Raw genomic sequence first — 17,994 nt, 5'->3', positions numbered from 1 at the left:
AAGCAAAAGAATGCTGAACTTAACTGCCTTTCACTATTCACAAGTCTACACTCAAACCTTTCTGATTTTTCCATGATTTCTCCCAAATATGCCACAAATTGTTTCAGCACTACAGTCTCTTCATTGGGTCCTAGCATGAGTCTCGTCTAAATTAAATGTTTCCAGATGTTTGAATTCCCAAAACAGAAAAATTAAGATATAACTAGCTTTATGTGTTTCCATAGAGATGCTAACTCTGTAAGTTTAAATTTCCAAGTAAGAATACTAAAAACCATGCCATTTACTATTACTCTTGCTTCTTAAAGGAAAGGACATTTAATTAAAAAAAAAATAGTAAAGAATTTCAGACTGATTGACAGTCTTAAATTAGAAGTGCTTACTTTGTAAAACATATTATAATAATATGTCTTTATTCTCATTTTGTTGCATGCAGGTCAGGAAAACTCCACCAAGAAGTACCACTGGTTCTTGGACCCAGTGTTTAGAAACCTATAGTTAAGCCACTGTTATTGAACATTGTCAGGGTCCTTTTTATTCTGAACCTTGCTGAAATCATTTCACATTTTTGCCTAGGAACTATGATCATACTGCAAATTTTATTTACATAGAATCATTTAAATCTGTGCTAATGTAAATAATACAGTTGTGAAATACTTATTATTGTACTAGGATTGGATAGTGTTAGCATACTCAGCTGTTAAGAATGGGAACTCTGGAATTTGACTGCCTCTGTTCCAATCTGGATCTGTCATGATCTTGAGCAAGTAACAGATCTTTCTACACCTCAGTTTCCCCATCTATGATGTAGGTATAATCATAGCAGAATTCTTTTGAAGTTTTAATTAGATTCTATGTAAAAATACATAGAGTAACTCCTAGCACATGGAAATGCTCAGTATGTATAATATTATATTCTTATATATACAAATCAGTATTTTGCATTTGCACTTAGGATCTTAATATATACCTTTAAAAAAAATTTTTTTTTTTTAATGTTTATTTATTTTTGAGACAGAGAGAGACAGAGCATGAACGGGGGAGGGTCAGAGAGAGAGGGAGACACAGAATCTGAAGCAGGCTCCAGGCTCTGAGCTATCAGCACAGAGCTCGATACGGGGCTCGAACTCACGGAGTGTGAGATCATGACCTGAGCCTAAGTCGGACGCTCAACTGACTGAGCCACCCAGGCGCCCCTCTTAATATATACTTTAAGGATCACCTCAAATATCCACAACGCAGGGTACTTGGGTGGCTCAGTCAGTTAAGTGTCCAACTTTGGCTCAGGTCATGATCTGACAGCTTGTGGGTTTGAGCCCTGCTTCGGGCTCTGCACTGACAGCTCAGAGCCTGGAGCTGCTTCAGATTCTGTGTCTCCCTCTCTCTCTGCCCCTCCCCTGCTCATGCTCAGTCTCTCTCTCTTTCTCTCTCTCTCAAAAATAAATAAACGTTAAAAAAATAAAAAAAAATATATCCACAACGCTGTTGAAGATATTAGCCACAATTACACAATAGAATTTTGTTTTATTTCATTTAAATATTTATTTATTTATTCTGAGGTTGGGGAGGGGCAGAGAGAGAGAGAGAGAGAAAATCCCAAGCAGCCTCCACACTCAGCACAGAGTCTGACTCAAGGCTCGATCTCATGGCCTGAGCTGAGATCAAGAGTCAGAGGCTTAACGGACTGAGCCACCCAGGCGCTCCTACACAATAGAATTTTAAAGTTGGAAAGGAACTTTAATGTCATATGATTTCACCCTGTTATAGGTGAGGACTTTTATATTAAAAAAAAAACATATAGAATCCATCTATCTTCTGGTAAAAGACAACTAGTCAGGGGTTACAATCAGATTAACCTTATAGGGAAGTAAAATATATAGGCCCCACATATATTTCTAGTAGCTTTGCCAGATTGGTTTTAAATTCCACTTATATTTATCAGTGCCACTTATGTATTGTCTTAGCTACTTGTACTTTTTCATGTGTCCAATGGAAAGCAATATAATACTCACAGTTCTCCGAGAAACAACAAAATTCCAAAGAATACCTAAAAATGGTAATAAAAAAGGACAAGCAGAGTTTAGGAAATTTATTTTAGGGCAACTGCCAGATTTATTTTAAGCCCTCTGCTTAAAAATAAATTTAATTCACATGACCAGCTTAAAATACTGGATGAAGCCAAGAAGTCACTGCAAAAGCATTTAATAAAATACCTGAATTTGTTTAGTTGTCCTTTGTTATGATTTTTGTGAAGACTTACTTCCTATCTTGATTTGTACAATGGCTTTTATATCTAAATATTTCTTGTATGTAATAAAGTGAAAATAGACATTTTTCAAACAATGTAACATTTTCCTAACCTCTGACTCACTGCAGAAAGTTGGTGGGCCGATCCGATGCTGTACAATGTTTTTTTTTATATAGAAAGACAATAGGTTCATCTGTAGTATTTACCAGCGTGTGGTAAAATACCCACATTTTCTATTTCTAGCAATCTTTAATTTGACCTATGGGCAAAACTAAAGATTAGAAATAAATTAAAGTACATTTCCCACTGACAGCAGTGCAGAACTTTACTTTGCAGATTGAGTAACAAGTACCCTCTCACACCACAGTCAATGAAGCAATTGATTTAAGAGGAAATGCCCATAATTTTCATATTCTACAGGGTTCTGGTAAAATCACAATTTTAAATTTCACTGAACGCTTTGAAATTGAAAGGCAAGATCACACATCAAGAGAAATACAATGGGAATGATAATGGTGTGGGAGAACTAGTATGAATAACTTAAAAACATTGATTTTTTTCTATGAGATTTTTTAAAAAATAAAGTGAACTTGGCTTCTCTGAACTATATCATCCAGTTAATATTTTGGTGCTCCCCTGACACACACAGTCGGCTTATGGGACTGCTTCGTAATTTTCCCATGGAATCGCACACGGTTTAAACCTTGTGGTGTTCACGAAGGGCGGGGACGATACGGGCAACACTACTCTGCTGGTGCCAAAATGCTGCTGCCTGGTGGCGAAAAGGCATCTTGCCTTAAAAAAGAACCTATTTGCAAAATGACAATAACAAGCACACTTTCTTTCTTGTCAGAAAGCTCCGGACCGCTGTTGCAGCCCACAGGAAGCAGAAGTGAGGCAGCTGCCAGGACCCGACCAAAGGCAGCAAGAGCTCCGCTGCAACCCCGCCGGCTCACCCTCCTCTGGCCCCGACCTCTTCTACCGGTCCAAAGCTTTGCTGGGCTCCTCAGAGCCTGCCGGGGCGAAGGCGGGGCCGGCCGCCGCACCCAGTCCGCTCCTCCCAGCCCGCCTGAGAGGCCTCGGGCACGCCCCTCCTCCCGCCCCGCCCGGCCCTGCCCGGCCCGGCGGAGACGCCGGCGTGCGCGCGCGCGCGCGCGCGGCGCCGAGCCGATTCTCCTTCCGAGCGTCCGCGCCCCGCATGCGCACTCCGCGCTGGCGGTCTCCGTTTGTTTGAACAGGAAGGCGGACATATTAGTCCCTCACGGCCCCCCTCGCCCCACCCCCCCCCAGGCATTCGCCACCGCGACTCGCCCTCTCCGGAGCAGGGGACGCAGCCCCTCCCAGAAGCTCCCCCATCAAGCAGCGCCGGGACCCGACTCTCGTCTTCCTCACCGCGAGCTCTCTAGCCTTCCTCTCCTAAGTCTCCATCGGGCACCGACCTCGCCCTGCCCCGCCGGACACCGCGGTAGCAGCCCCAGCAGCGACGGACAAAATGGGAGAGTGAGGCTATCCCGTGGGGACCACCTCTTGGCTGAGTCGGATCGGTGCGTCGGGGCTGCGCCAAGTAAAGCCGGGGATGCGGGGCTAGACCGCCTACAGCACTTCAGAGTGGAGCGGGCCGGGCCCGTGGCCCAAGCGGCGGCGGCAGCTGGCACAGCTCCGCACCCGCCCTTCGTTTTCGCCTTTCCTCTTCTCCCTCCCCTGCTGCCCAAAGGAATCTCCACCCTGCTTCTCTTTCTCTCTCCCCTCCGACCCATCTCGGGACGGGGAACCCTCCATGGCGAAGGCGGCTGGGGCCCGCTAAGCTGAAGCACCTCGCCGGAGCGACAAGGCTGGTGGCGACGGCGCTGTCGGCTGTCGTGAGGGGCTGCCGGGTGGGATGCGACTTTGGGCGTCGGAGCGGCTGTGGGTCGCCGTTGCCCCCGGCCCGGGGTCTGGACAGCGGAGATCCCCTCAGTGAGGGGAAGGAGAGGGGACCGGGCGCACCTGGTGACCCTGAGGTTCCGGCTCCTCCGCCCCGCGGCTGCGAACCCACCGCTGGAGGAAGTTGGTTGAAATTGCTTTCCGCTGCTGGTGCTGCTGGTACGAAGGTATTGTCACAGTAGCAGCAACATGTCGACTGGGGACAGTTTTGAGACTCGGTTTGAAAAAATCGACAACCTGCTGCGGGATCCCAAATCGGAAGTGAATTCGGATTGTTTGCTGGTGAGTAGCACTGTTGTCTTTTGCTTGTCTGGGGTTCTGTATATATTTGCCTTCCTCTTGCATTCAGTCTAGTTATTTGCAAAAGAAAGTTTCAGGTGTGCATAATCTTGGAAAACATCAAAATCTGCCGTTTTTCCTGAAGAGCCTTTGGAGCACTACTAAAATCTCCCGTGTCCTTATTTATCATCGGACTGGCTCTGTGCTAACTACTCTCTGAACTCTTAGGTCTGACTCAGTTCATCATTATCCAAAAGATACTTATAAACCTCTATTTCAGGCATCACATAAAAAGTTACCACGTCAGTTATTGCGTATATAGTTTGTTGAATGATGATCTTAGTAGTATTAATCTTTTTGATCGGTTTGACAGTAATGCTGGAAAGACTACTTTCCACTTAGAGCGATTTAGCTCCTTAAGGGTTTAGTTTTTAGACTTGAAAGTGACAATGGAGAATCGATATTGAGGAAGTGATTTTTGAGCCAAAATGTCCTAGGTGACTTGAATCTGGAGGAACTTTTTGATGGACTATTAAGTGTAAAAACCTAAGGTAACTGATGATAGGTCATCACAATATGAACTCTTTTACAATATTGTTTATTACAAAAGTATCGCACAGATATTATAACTGCCTTTTTTGATGGTGGTGTGCTTAACCACTGTCACTTTTAAAACATTCTGAATAAGTTTTTATGCAATAAAAGGCAAAATTTTAAAGATTTCTCAGTAGTTGATAACATAGACAGTTATCTGTAGGTAGAATTTTTAAGTTTTGTCTGTTTTCCCTGATACTAATAGTTGCAAACTCTGCAAGCAAATTTCTTCTTTTACTTTGCTGAACAACTAGAAGTTATTTATAATTCTGTTTTAGTCCAAACAAAAACACATAATCTCTAAAGTTTCAGGGAGTATATCTATATGGATAGTTATTTACAGCCTCCTCAGAGAATTAATGTTAGATATGTACAATATTTGGGATTAAGATTAGCTGAACAAAATAATGCCATTCAGAGAAATCATATTTAAAAATCTCATGAATCAGGAAAATTATGTAGATCATTTAAAATTAACATGCATTTTAGTTACTCTAAATACCTGTGCAGATTTTTAAACGTGTACTGTTTTACAAGAAAGTTTCTCCCCAAAGTTTTCAGAATTACTCTAAGCATCCTTGACTGTGAAATGAAAGTCTTGTGGTTTATGTTTTTGAAATGTCTCACCCACGTTATGGATGCTCTTCATATTGAGAAACAGGATGGTGGATACTTAATACAGTTTAAAACATTTTATTGAATGAGAGAAGTGGAAGAAATTAGAACAACACATCTTTCTACTAGGAGTTTCTGTCTCTTTTAAGAAGTCCAAATTTTCTTTTAATATTTTACCCAATTTCCACATATCTTTGATTCTATTTTGCTTTTTGGTCTCCTTATTCCATGAAACAGTAGTATAGGGAGGGTTTAGTAGCTTTTTTTGTTGTTGTTGTCTTATAGTCTCTTGCCTCAGTTTCATTTAGGGGAACCTCACAGATTTATTGAAATGTGGGAAGATACAAAGAAGTAGAGGTCATGGATTCTTTACTTGAAAATTCAATCTATTTAGGAAAACCAAGACCTAAACTCACATACATATACAGAAACAAAACAGAACGCTTTAAAAATTGAAAAAAATGTGTGATGGATTTCAAATAATTGGTACAGGTAATACAAGCTCTTGGTTATTGAAAGGAAGAAATCACTGTGTGTTGAGAGGGCCAGAGTATGCTTTATGATGAGTGGATAGGATTTAGGTGGAGGGCATTCAGAGAGGGAGTAGAGGATAACATGAATAGAGGGTGGGGATGAATTGGCTATGAGATGTTTAGGGGAACCAAAGATAAAGTTGGAAATAACAGATTGGGGTTAGAGTGTGGAGGATTTTATTGCTAGGCTACAAGAGTTTAGATTTTCTTCAGTATGTTGTGTTTATTAAAATATTTGTAAATGAGACTGTTCCAGGATGAATGAAGATGAATCTGTTAGTTATATGCAGGATGCAGTGTGTGAAAAAAGACTGGAGATGGGTTGAGATTGGGGGCTTCTTAACAAATTAATAGTACAGAAATTATTGAAGCCCCAAATTGAGGAATTAAAATGGGAAAGGAAGAATTAATGGAACTTGATTGATTAGCAGGGTTGGAGAGAAGGGGGAACCAGAGCTAGAGAAGGTAGAGGATTCTAAAAATTTTGAAGGTAGGTTATAGGGAGACTGGTGATAACAAAGTTGGGTTTGGATATCTCTTGGGAAGAATAGGCAGTAGATAAGTTCGATTTTAGACTTGTGTTTTAGAGTATAGTGGGCTAATCACAAAGAAATGATCTGAAGACTATTGGAGATAGGAAACTGAGCTCATAATTAAAGATAACAATTTGGAAATCATTTGTGCAGAGATGCAAGTTGAAATTGATATAATGATTAAGGGTTAAAGATGAAAGTTGAAAAAAAGAGGAAGAGTCAAGAAAGTAGGCAATCAAGGCCTTTTCAGACTTAGGACAGCCTGGTATCTTGGAGCCCAAGACTTGTAAAATAACATTTTGAAAAAGAAAATAGTCAATGGACAGATTTTTTCCCCCTCCTGTAGTCTTACAATCTTGGCCCTTTTTTCTATTTGGTTTCATAATTGTTCATCGATAGTTATTGAAATTTTATTACCGTATTAATCTGAACTCGGTAAAGATTGAATTTTTCTTTGGAGACAAATCCTTTTTCCAGTTTTGTAGTATCTAGCCTGATTTTTTTTTTTTTTTTTTTTTTGGCATGGTATTTTATGTTTATCATTAAGTATTCATTCATTCATTCTACCACTCAGAATGACTTCTCAGGTAACTTCACCTTTTTTCAGTGAGTCTGTTCTTAACTCTTCTTCCCTGTCTGGACTTTGGACGTCTCTTGTATTGTAGGGAGGAAAGCCCTTTTAAACGAATTGCTTTTCTCTATTATTTTGGCCTTTGTTGATTTATTTAAGTGGTATTTATTGAGTATGTATTGTGTGCCATTTGCGGCACTCATGTTCTAGGGTTCTTATTTTTTTTTTGTAATATCAAAAAATAAAGTTACTGAATTATGTTTGTTCTGCACTTACTTGAATAGGTCCATTCTTCACAAAGTTCCCAAAACTTTTGGTTTCAAAAGAGTTTGCTGGCAGATCTCTTTTAAACCATCTTACAAAACAGCTTTTTTTGTTGAGGTCTTAATGATGAATATTAGTAGTTATAAAATAATGTAGCTGGAAAATGCCCTGTTAAGTGGCTATCCAACCTTTTCTTGAACACATATAATTTAAGAACTAGATAAGTCTGTTTTTCATACTGCAAATATGAATGCTTAAATAGTCTGCAGATCCTAAGATAATATGGTAACTATTCACTTATTTTCTAGAGCATCCAAATCACTCAACCTTGGTTTTCTGTAAGTCACATTCTTTCCAGTATCTTAACGGTTCTCTTACTGTCCATGTTAGAGTTTATAATGATTATCACGAGCTGTTTTCCTTTTTCCTGCTTTTTCTTTAAGCTTACAATTATTTTATCTAGGGCTTATTAACAATTTCTTAATGTTTTTGAGTACCTCTATTAAGTCTAAATTTCCAAAGGGGGAAAATGGATATGGTTTGTAAATTAAAAAAGAAAAACAAAGGTAGTTGGGTGGGAGCGTTAGGTTTATATTTGTCTTGAAGTGTGACATGCATTTCTTGAAAATACAGCTGTCTTGCCTTTAGCATGTTTAGCTTACTGCTTCCGGATGCAATTAAGAGCATAACCATTTTTTCCAGTTTTTGTTTGCTGGTGGAGGTACAGCAGTAGTGAGTAGAATGGAGGGAAGGGAACCAATATCAGTTGAACAGTGCATACTGAGTTCTAACACTGCTGTTCCCTTCCTACATACTTGTTACCACCATTTTTCATTAGTCAGTTTTTCAGAATGTGGGAGGCATACGTAAACAAAGTTTCAGGTGTTCGTTTTTGAGTTTTTCTTTAAATTGTCTTTTCTTTGGCTTCCTAACCTAGTACTACTTTCCTGTCTTTTCACTGCTGACTTCTTTTTCTGTCTTAATCTTTGGTCTTGTAATGCTTATCATTTTCTTCACTGTCTTGGAATTTCATCCATTCTTACAGCTTCAGCCACTGTCATCTCTATGCCCATGAGATCCAAGTCTTTATTTTTCAGTCTTTTTTCTGGTTTTAAATCCTCAGTGTCTGACTGTCCACTACGCACCTATACTTGGATGTCATGAAAATTCCTTATATTCTAAAATAAAATTTCTTCCATATACTTATTGGTCATTGACATCACTACTGTTTTTGTCACTCACCTGGAATTTTTGTTTTGAATTTAAACAGTCCTATGCCACATGTTGGATTATTTCAACAGATTTTGGCTAGCATTCCACAGTCTAGATTATTGCTCTCTAATCCCTCTGTGCATCCTACCAGTTGAATTGATCACATTTGGGGTTATATTAGTGAACTAAAAAGACCTGAGGTCATTAAATCTTTGAGCCTAAAACACTATGTCAGTGTTCATAATTTATGAGTTAATGGGTGTTATCAGTGTCAATTGCATATCTGCTTGGTTTGGACGAGACTGTTTTTAAAGTTCACTTATTTATTTTAAGAGGAGGGGCGCAGAGAGAGGGGGGGAGAGAGAATCCTAAACAGGATCTGCATTTTCAGTGCAGAGCCTGACATGGGGCTCACATCACAAACTGAAATCATGACTTGAGCCAAGATCGAGTCGGGCCCTTAACCGAGCCATGTAGGTGCCCCTTGACCGGACTGTTTTGATGTTAGTATGTCGCAAGAATTAAAAAAAAAAAAACAAAAACAAATTACACCATTCAGCGAATCTTTGGGTAGGCTCTTAAACTTGGATTCAAATGTAGGCTCTGCCATGTACTTGCTAGATGATTTTAGGTGAATTATTTTTACCTCCAGAGTTTATTTTATCTTTAGGAAAGTAGGGGGATAATACTACTAGATTGTTGTAAGGGTTAAATAATACAGACCAAACAATTATCAGAGCATATGGCATTTAGTAAGCATTTGTGAATTGGTAACTACTTCATCATATTTATAGTATTCCTGTTATATGTTACGGTGCTTAGGCTAGAAGTTGATATTTATTGTCTTCTGTAAGTACAGAGTAATGCTGGCACCTCAAGCCATACCCATAAATTCATAATCCAGCTGTACTTTACTGAAGTGTCTAAACCAGTTGTAACTGAAAATGGAGATATTTAAATGGGATTCTGTAGAATGGGGAGGGACTTTGGAGACTGTTTATTCATTTAGTCATGATTTATAACATACCTACTTTGTGCCAAGGGTTTATATTTATAAGAAAGGCAGTTTGGAGCTAGTTTATGGAGATTGAGTTGTTATCTTGTCCTCTTTCTGTGTCTGTTATACTTTCAGTATGCGCTCTGTAAATAGGCCCTCTTGCACTACAAGTAACCCTGTGGGTGTATAGAGAGGTGGCTCAGAGTAACAGCTGAGACATGAATTGGACCATTCATTAATCTCTTGAGTCAGAAATGTTTTTAATCCAGAACAAGCAACCACATAAAAAATTTTTGTAATGAACAAAGAGTAAATTCTCAGTTTTAGTTTTTGCATAACTTTTCAGTTTAGTTTTATTTCATAATTGTAAGTTTTGTTACTCTGTGTATATGGTAAAAACTATAGAGATTCTATTTTCACATATGACAGAAAACCCCACGTCAGGAAATATACACATGGAGTTCTTTCGCTGAAGATAGTCAAGTTGCTCTACTTCCCCATTCCCATCCTCACTGAAAAACAGGTACATCCATTTAGTTTAACTATAGAGCATAGCTGATGGATAACCACACTTGTGTATGTACAAGAAGATGAACAGATAGTGTTGCATTTCACAATGGAAAATGTTTTATATTGGAAAAAAAACCCTCTGGACTGAAAATTCAGAGCATTGTCATAAACTTGTTTTGCTCTTAATTCTCTGTGTGACCAAGTAAATCTTTTTTCTTATCTAGGTTTCAGTTTCCCCATTTGTAGAATGAAGAGTTGGGCCATATAGTTGCTGATACCCACTGTGTCTCTAAAACTTCTATGAGTCTTGATTATACTTCTATTAAAACTTTAAAAAGTTGTATCATTGATTACTTAAGAGATAGAATTTAAAAGTTAAATGGTGTTAGGGTAGAAATATAAGAATAGTAATTATCTTTGGTAAGTGCTATTTTTGCAACAAGTTTTATATAGCCATAGAAGATCATCCTAAACTAATTGTTAATTGTTATATTTGGCACTTTTTTATTTTTGCATTTGTGACTTGTGTTCATAACTTTATAGAGGTTTGTACTTTTTGAACAAAGAAGGTAGTAATTGAGTTACTTATTTGCATATCCATTAAATTGTATACATGTAGTTTATTTCTCTAATATACCTGCCCTCCCTGTTTGGGAATGTGAAATACAGAAGTACATTTTCACTGTAGTTTCTAAAGAGTTAGTGGATGTTAGATGTTCAAATTAATGTTCAAAATTGATGTCTCAGAGAAGTGAGAAGTTGTCTTACACTTTTTTAAATTTGTGTCTTATTTTAGAAGGTTTGCTAACCTGTGTCCCTTCTTTATTACTATGTTTGTTTATTTTTAAATTTTGTTTATTTATTTATTGAGAGGACGAGTGAGGGAGAGTGGCAGGGAGGGAGGGAGAGAGAGAGAGAGAGAAAGAAGGGGAGAGAGAGAGAGAGAGGGAGAAAAAGAGAGAATCTTAAGCAGGCTCCATGTAAAGTGTGGAGCCCAGTGCAGGTCTTGATCCCATGACCCTGGGATCGTGACCTGAGCCAAAATCAAGAGTCAGACAGTCCACCGACTAAGCCACCCGGGCACCCCTATTTTTGTTTATTTTATTTTTATTTTACTGTTATTCTCATACTTTATAGTCTTTACTCCATGCTCCTGTATCGACTTTTGGAAAGAAATTGACATTTTATCTTGGAAGAATTCATTTTGAAATAGTGCTCCTGAGTTTTAAGTCTTCCCTTTTCTCTTTGCTATTATTCATTCATTCAGCAAATGTTTATATGATGTACTGTGTACTAGGCACTCAGATGGGGACACCATGGTGAGTTCAAACAGGGATCCTGCTTTCATAGAACTGGTAGTCTCAGGAAATGGGTAAATTTTGAGCAGATAGGAGTGGGGTAAGGCTTAAAGGGGAGGTAAGAGGTATGATCACACCTTTCCTTTAAGGCTTGGGATATATTTAAAGACTTGTGGTAAAGTAGTCTACATGTATAATTCTCAGATATGTGTCTGTAGATTGTATCAGATTCACTCGAGAACTTGTTAAAAATGGAATCTGGGCCCATGCCCAGACAAACAAAATCAGAATTTTTTGGGATGAGTCCTAGGATCTTGCATGGGTTGTGGATTCTTAGACATATTCAAGTTTGGAAACTATCATTATAGTGGAAAGAACATTTATTTTTGTTTTATTTGGTAATTTTGTAAATGACAAATTTTAACATACACAGAAGTAGGGAAAATAGTATAGTGAACTCCCATTACCCAGATTCTCAGTTTTCAAAATTTTATCACACTTGCTTCAGCAATCACCCTTTTACTTGCCAAAATATTTTTTTTCTTGCCAAAATATTTTAAATTCCAGATTCTAGATACTAATCATTTCATTCACCCCTACATACTTTAGTAAGTATCTCTAAAAAAACAAAGAATGTTTTCTTCATTGACACCATGGCCATTATCATGTCTAACAAAATTAAAAGCTTCTTGGTACCATTGATTCCCAGTTTTATTCATATTTATCTGGTCATATAAAACAATGTGCTTTTTGCAGTCGCTTTATTAGAATCTGGATCCAAAGCCGACATGTTGCTTTTGTTGGTTAGGTCTTTCAAGTCTCTTTATTGTGTAGTTCAGTCTTTTCCCCCTCTGTCTTGTCTACCCCTCACCCCCACATTGTCTTGCTGAAAAAAACTGGGTCATTGGTACCGTACAGTGTTTAACATTCTGGATTTCTGTTGTTTTCTTGTAATGTGATTTAATTTGCTCCTGCATCTTCCATATTTCCTGTAAATTGGTAGTTAGATCTAAAGGCTTGATTTTAATTATTATAAATTTTTAGTCAAGAGTATTTCATAAATTATGTTTTCTTTTTTATTTTTAAAGTTTATTTATTTTGAGAGAGAGCAAGTATGGGACAGAGGTAGAGAGAGAGGGAGAGAGAGAATCCCAAGTGGGCTCCACGCTGTCAGTGCGGATCCTGATGTGGGGCTCGAACTCACCGTGAGATCATGACCAGAGCCAAAGTCGGACCCTTAACTGACTGAACCACCCAGGCGCCCCATAGATTGTGTTTTCTTTTGCTTCACATCAAGAGGCATATAATACCTGGTTGGCCCACCCTTAGTGATGCTAAGGTTGATTAATGTGTTCAGGTGGTAATAGCCTATAATAATTTCCTTTGTACAGTCCTTCATTATCCTTTTACCTAATGGTTCCATCCATTTGTGGTCTTCATTGAGTCAATTATTTCATTAAGGATAGCAAAATAATGACTTTCTAATTCTATCATTTCTTTTACATTTATTAGCTATAATTCTTCTGTTAAGAGAACTTATGTATTACTTTTTTTAATTTTATAATTTACATCCAAATTAGTTAGCATATAGTGCAACAATGATTTCAGGAGTAGATTCCTTAATCCCCCTTACCCATTTAGCCCATCCCCCCTCTCATAACCTCTCCAGTAACCCTCTGTTTGTTCCTGTTAAGAGAACTTATGAATTTAAGAACTTGCACTCATCATCAATTGGGCTATTTGCATACCATGAAATATCTGACAGGGGCTGTGATTTCAAATAGAGAGAAGCATGTTGATCTGGCAGTGAGAGAACCAGGAGAATACATCTCCTGCCTTTATTGACCTCCTACCTTATAGTCTCCTGCTGTGGTCTCCCATTGCCTGAAAAGCTAGTATGCAAAAGAACTCATTGAACCAGTCTCTCAGGGTCAGTAAACAAGATATTACCCAGTCAGCATCCCTCCCTCCATACATCCATCCATCTATTCCTCCCTCTGTTTTGTTTTTTATTTTTAGGATCATTATGGAAGACATTAAAAAAATTTGGTGTGTTTCAGTTGATTTTTGTCATCCTTATTTGATGCTCAGTTTGTCCTTTGACTAATGGGAGCCTCTACATTGGCTCCCATCTGATTTGTATATGACTCTAGTACTCTTTGGTAGAGCTTCCTTGTTTTTTGTATAATAAGATGCCCAGGCTCATATTGTACATTTCTTACCCCAGACTTGGAAGTCAGCCATTACTTTTCTTTTTAGTGGGGAATGATACTTTGAGACCACAATCTGGATTATAGGAGTATTCACTGCTACCGGGTTGAAATTGCTTCTTGTTCTTGTTTAATGAATAGAACTATGAAATTTTATTTTTGAAAAGAAGAAAACATTCTTTATACTGATAATTCCAATCTCAGTTTATCATCACTTTGAGTTTGTATTTCTTTTACATGAAAAATCTTTCTAACAATACTAACAGAATTACACATTTGTTTGATTTCTAAGAATGTGGGTATGATATAGTGAAAGAAAAACTGAGCTGAATGCGGTGGGGTTGGGGGAAATGATGCCTTAATTTGTATTCATCTAATTGACTCTGTACATTATAAATTGAAAAGTTGTATTGGCCTTGGACAGATAATACCCAGTCCCTGAACTTTAGTTTTCTTTAGGAGTATAATACAAAATTTACTAATTGAAATCCTGTCCAGATTAATTTGTCTATAGATACAAGTTTATTTAAATTTCCAATGTTATTAAGAAATTCTGTTTTAGATACACATTTCTATTTCTTCTTTCATTGATTGCTTACATTTCACTGTTCCTTTAGCATTGGGACAAAGAAAATGTTTTTCTAATTTTTATCATCCACTCTGAAAGTGTTTACTTATCTCAACCTAATTGCATTTCCTCTGCTTATTTCTAGTAATCTGTAATCATAGAGGCAGTATAGCCTAATGGTTAAGAGCATGCTCTGGAGTCAGACTGTCTGATTTTGAATCCTACTCAGGTCAGCCATTTATTAGCCTCGTGACTTGGGGTAAAGTTTTTTTTGTTTTTTTTTGTTTTTGTTTTTGTTTTTAATTTGAGCATAGTAGACACACAATTTTATATTAGTTTCAAGTGTACAACTTGGTGATTGTTGGGTAAAGTTCTTGACTTTTTTAAACCTCAAACACATCATCCTCAAATAAGATTAATCATAAACTCTTACAGGGCTGTTAAGAGTATTAAATCTGATAATGCATGTAACATGCTTTGCATAGTTCCCAGCATTTAGTAGATGTTAGCTATCATTATCATCATCATCATTGTCATCATTGTAAATCTTTATAATTTGTCCTGGGAAAGAAGACTTTTGTGCTGACCAAGTGTATTATTATCCACCTCCCTATACCACAGGCCAGCTTTTTATTTAGTTTTGTGATCTTGGACAAGTATCTAACTTTCTTATATTAAATCTGCAAAATGAAAATCATGATAATATTTACTTCATAGGTTTTACTTATGAGGATTAAATGAAATAATTTATATCCAGGTGTTAATAGTTACTTTTTTCTTTACCTTTATATTATAGATTTGATGACGTTTCCACTGTAGTTAGAAATACTGCTTATAAACTTGGGAGAACAGTAGAATGGGGTTCTTCATTTGAGGCATTTTTTGAGTCTTATCTTTGCTTTCTGTTATTGCTGCCCTACCCAAGTCCAGACTTTTAACCCAACATTCTTGTATTAGTGGGACATCCTAGCAGTTTGCCTATATAGTCCATACTATATCTTTCGTTTTCTTAACTTTAGTGCTTTTTGTCATGTGGTCTTAGCTTACCTATTTAGCTTACCTTACTTCCTGTTATTCTCCAAAATAGTCTGGTCCAGGTGGATTTTTTCACTTTCTACTTTCTACTGCTTTTCCCAACGTTTGTTCTCACAGTTCCAGGCCCTATCTTTCCTCTGTATTCTCCTCACCAATTTCCTTTCTCATTTTTATTGCCTAACATAAGTCATAACTATGTTATAATGTAGTTTTCTTTTTTGAACTCTTACAGTATTTGTAACTGTCTCATGTAGTTTATTTATTTTTCATTTTAGAGAGAGCATGAGTGGGGCCGAGGGACTAAGGGAGAGAGAATCTTAAGCAGGTGGGGCTCAATCTCCACAACTGTGAGATCATGACCTGAGCTGTAATCAAGAGTTGGATACTTAATCAGCTGAGCCACCCAGGCACCCCTGTCTTGTAGTTGATCACAGCTATCTTATATGAGTCTGCCTTGAGTGTTGTTCTTACCTCTCTAATCAGAATTTCAGGGCTAATCAGGGCTCAGTATAATTCTGGGCATTATTATTTAATTAATACTTGTTGATTTTTGTGGATGATTATCCCCTCATCCCTGTATTCCTATTCTTTCCCTCTGAATTAGTTAGGGCTCTGACAGTTATATACGATAGAACTCAACTTGAATTTTCCTAGGCAAGAAGAATTTATAGATTCAGGGAAACCTGATCTCAAAAGATTCAGTTGAGCTTCATGAAGTAAGAACTAGAACTTGGGCCTCAAATGCAATCATGGCTCTCTCCCTTTACTTTCTTATTCTTTCTTTGTGTTGTCATTCTCTCTGATTGTGTTAGTCACTTGTGGAAAATATGGCTGCCCAGAGCACTGGAGCTTTATATCTAACAGCTTCAGCTTTAACCACTGACTTCAGATCTTTAAATATCAAATCCAGACAGTTCTGAAGCAAGAGATTCATTAGTTTGGTTTGGGTCAGGGCCTATCCCTAGACTAACCACTTGTGATAAAGAGGGTAGGATCACTTGAGAACTATGAGAATGGGGAAGTAGTTTCCAGAAAAATGAGGGCAGTGGGACAGGGCAAACAATAAGAGATGTCCATTATACCATCCCTTCTCCCTTTCTTCTTTTCTTTGACCTTGGATCAGTCACTTAAACTCTTTACAACAGCCATTTCTTCAAACTATACAATGGAGTTAATGGAGTTAATAATAATTTACTTCAGGGGCTCCTGGGTGGCTCAGTCGGTTAAGCGTCTGACTTTGGCTCAGGTCATGATCTCACAGATCGGGGATTTGAGCCCTGCATCAGGCTCTGCGCTGACAGCTCAGACCCTGAGCCGCCTTCGGATTCTGTGTCTCCTTCTCTCTCTGCCCCTCCCCTGCTCATTCTCTGTCTCTCAAAAATAAATGTTAAAAAATAATTTACTTCATAAGGTAGTGGTGGGTATTAAATGTGATGATCTATAGAGTTTGAAATCTCATGAAAACAATACTGTAAGCTGATGATAAATGACTGCCCCTTGGTCCCTTTTACCTTCATTCCCTGTGCTCATCTGGCCCAAAGCTTTTTTGCCTATAGGAGCTTATCTTGCCACTCCAGGTTGTTAACTGGCTTTTTGGCATTACCCTATTCAACTCTGTGCCCGTAGTTTCTACCATCTTTCTGAGTCGAAGGAAGAAGTTATTAGTGTCAGATAGGTTTTCTTGGATAGTTTTAGAGTAAGTTATTTATTATAACTAAATGAATTATAATCTAAATAAAAGCAGTGGGCTTATTTTGTAATGGTAGCTTTGAAATTCAGCCCCTGCCCCTTTCTTCCTTCTTATAATAGTTTCAGAGTACTACTGGATTTTGTGAATTGAAGGTTAAGGGCCTATAGAGATTTCTACTCCTTTTTTTCTGTGTTAATCAGGAATCTTTTGATTCAAGTCAAATTAGGTTAAGCAATGAAGGACATTTATTGCCTCTGAATACTTCATAGGTAGATTCTAGCTTGAGGAATGTCTCTTTTTCAGGACTGAAATGATGTGATTGGGTGCTGGTTTTTCAGATCTGCTTCTTTAGTATGGTTTTTCTCCTGAGGTAGATAATTTATTTTGATTGTAGGATGATTGCCAGTAGCTTCCATCTCTATTTGTTCAGATGCAGTGGGAAGCAAAAATCTTTTCTTCTACCCTTCAAATAGAGTTTCTAACTGATTTAGCCAACTCAGATTATGTGCCCGTATATGAACCAATCACAATAGTCAGAAGAATAGTATCATCATAAGCTTAGGCTTTCATCATGTACTCCAGTCTCAGTTTGGGGGGGGTAAGACACCTTATATCAAGGTATATTAGAGTTGCATGAGGGAGGGGTAGAAATTGGAGGTCAGTTATCATGAGAAAGGGCAATGACATGCTGGGCAGTCCCAAATAGTCTCTACTACGTTAGGTAGAGATTCCTCATCAGAAGAATCCCAAGTAATGGTAGTTTATTCTTTAGATTTTTTGGAAATGAATTTTTTACTGAATTGTTAAGTTATCTGACACTAGACTTAAAATAAGTATTGCCAACTAGTTGCCAAAGACTGACAGCCTAAGACTACAACTGGGATAACATCTGATCCTTTGATGGAAGGATGCCTGTA

The 17,994-nt window shown here is 38.0% G+C and overlaps 1 protein-coding gene across 3 annotated transcripts in view; it reads left to right on the top strand.

Annotated features, from left to right (window-relative positions):
• The first annotated feature begins 4,322 nt into the window (after window positions 1–4,322).
• Window positions 4,323–17,994, top strand: part of ROCK1 (Rho associated coiled-coil containing protein kinase 1) — a 158,449-nt gene continuing 144,777 nt past the window's right edge. For all 3 annotated transcript variants that reach the window (XM_023241802.2, XM_023241801.2, XM_011288079.4), the window contains exon 1: window positions 4,323–4,450. In XM_023241802.2, the coding sequence (XP_023097570.1) occupies window positions 4,358–4,450 (93 nt within the window). In that variant the 5' untranslated portion in view covers window positions 4,323–4,357. The remainder of the gene's footprint in view (window positions 4,451–17,994) is intronic.

Source organism: Felis catus, chromosome D3, assembly GCF_018350175.1.
Source record: "Felis catus isolate Fca126 chromosome D3, F.catus_Fca126_mat1.0, whole genome shotgun sequence".
Lineage (NCBI taxonomy): Eukaryota > Metazoa > Chordata > Mammalia > Carnivora > Felidae > Felis > Felis catus.
Note: the sequence above shows the minus strand (reverse complement) of the source record. Positions and strands in the feature narration are given on the sequence as shown.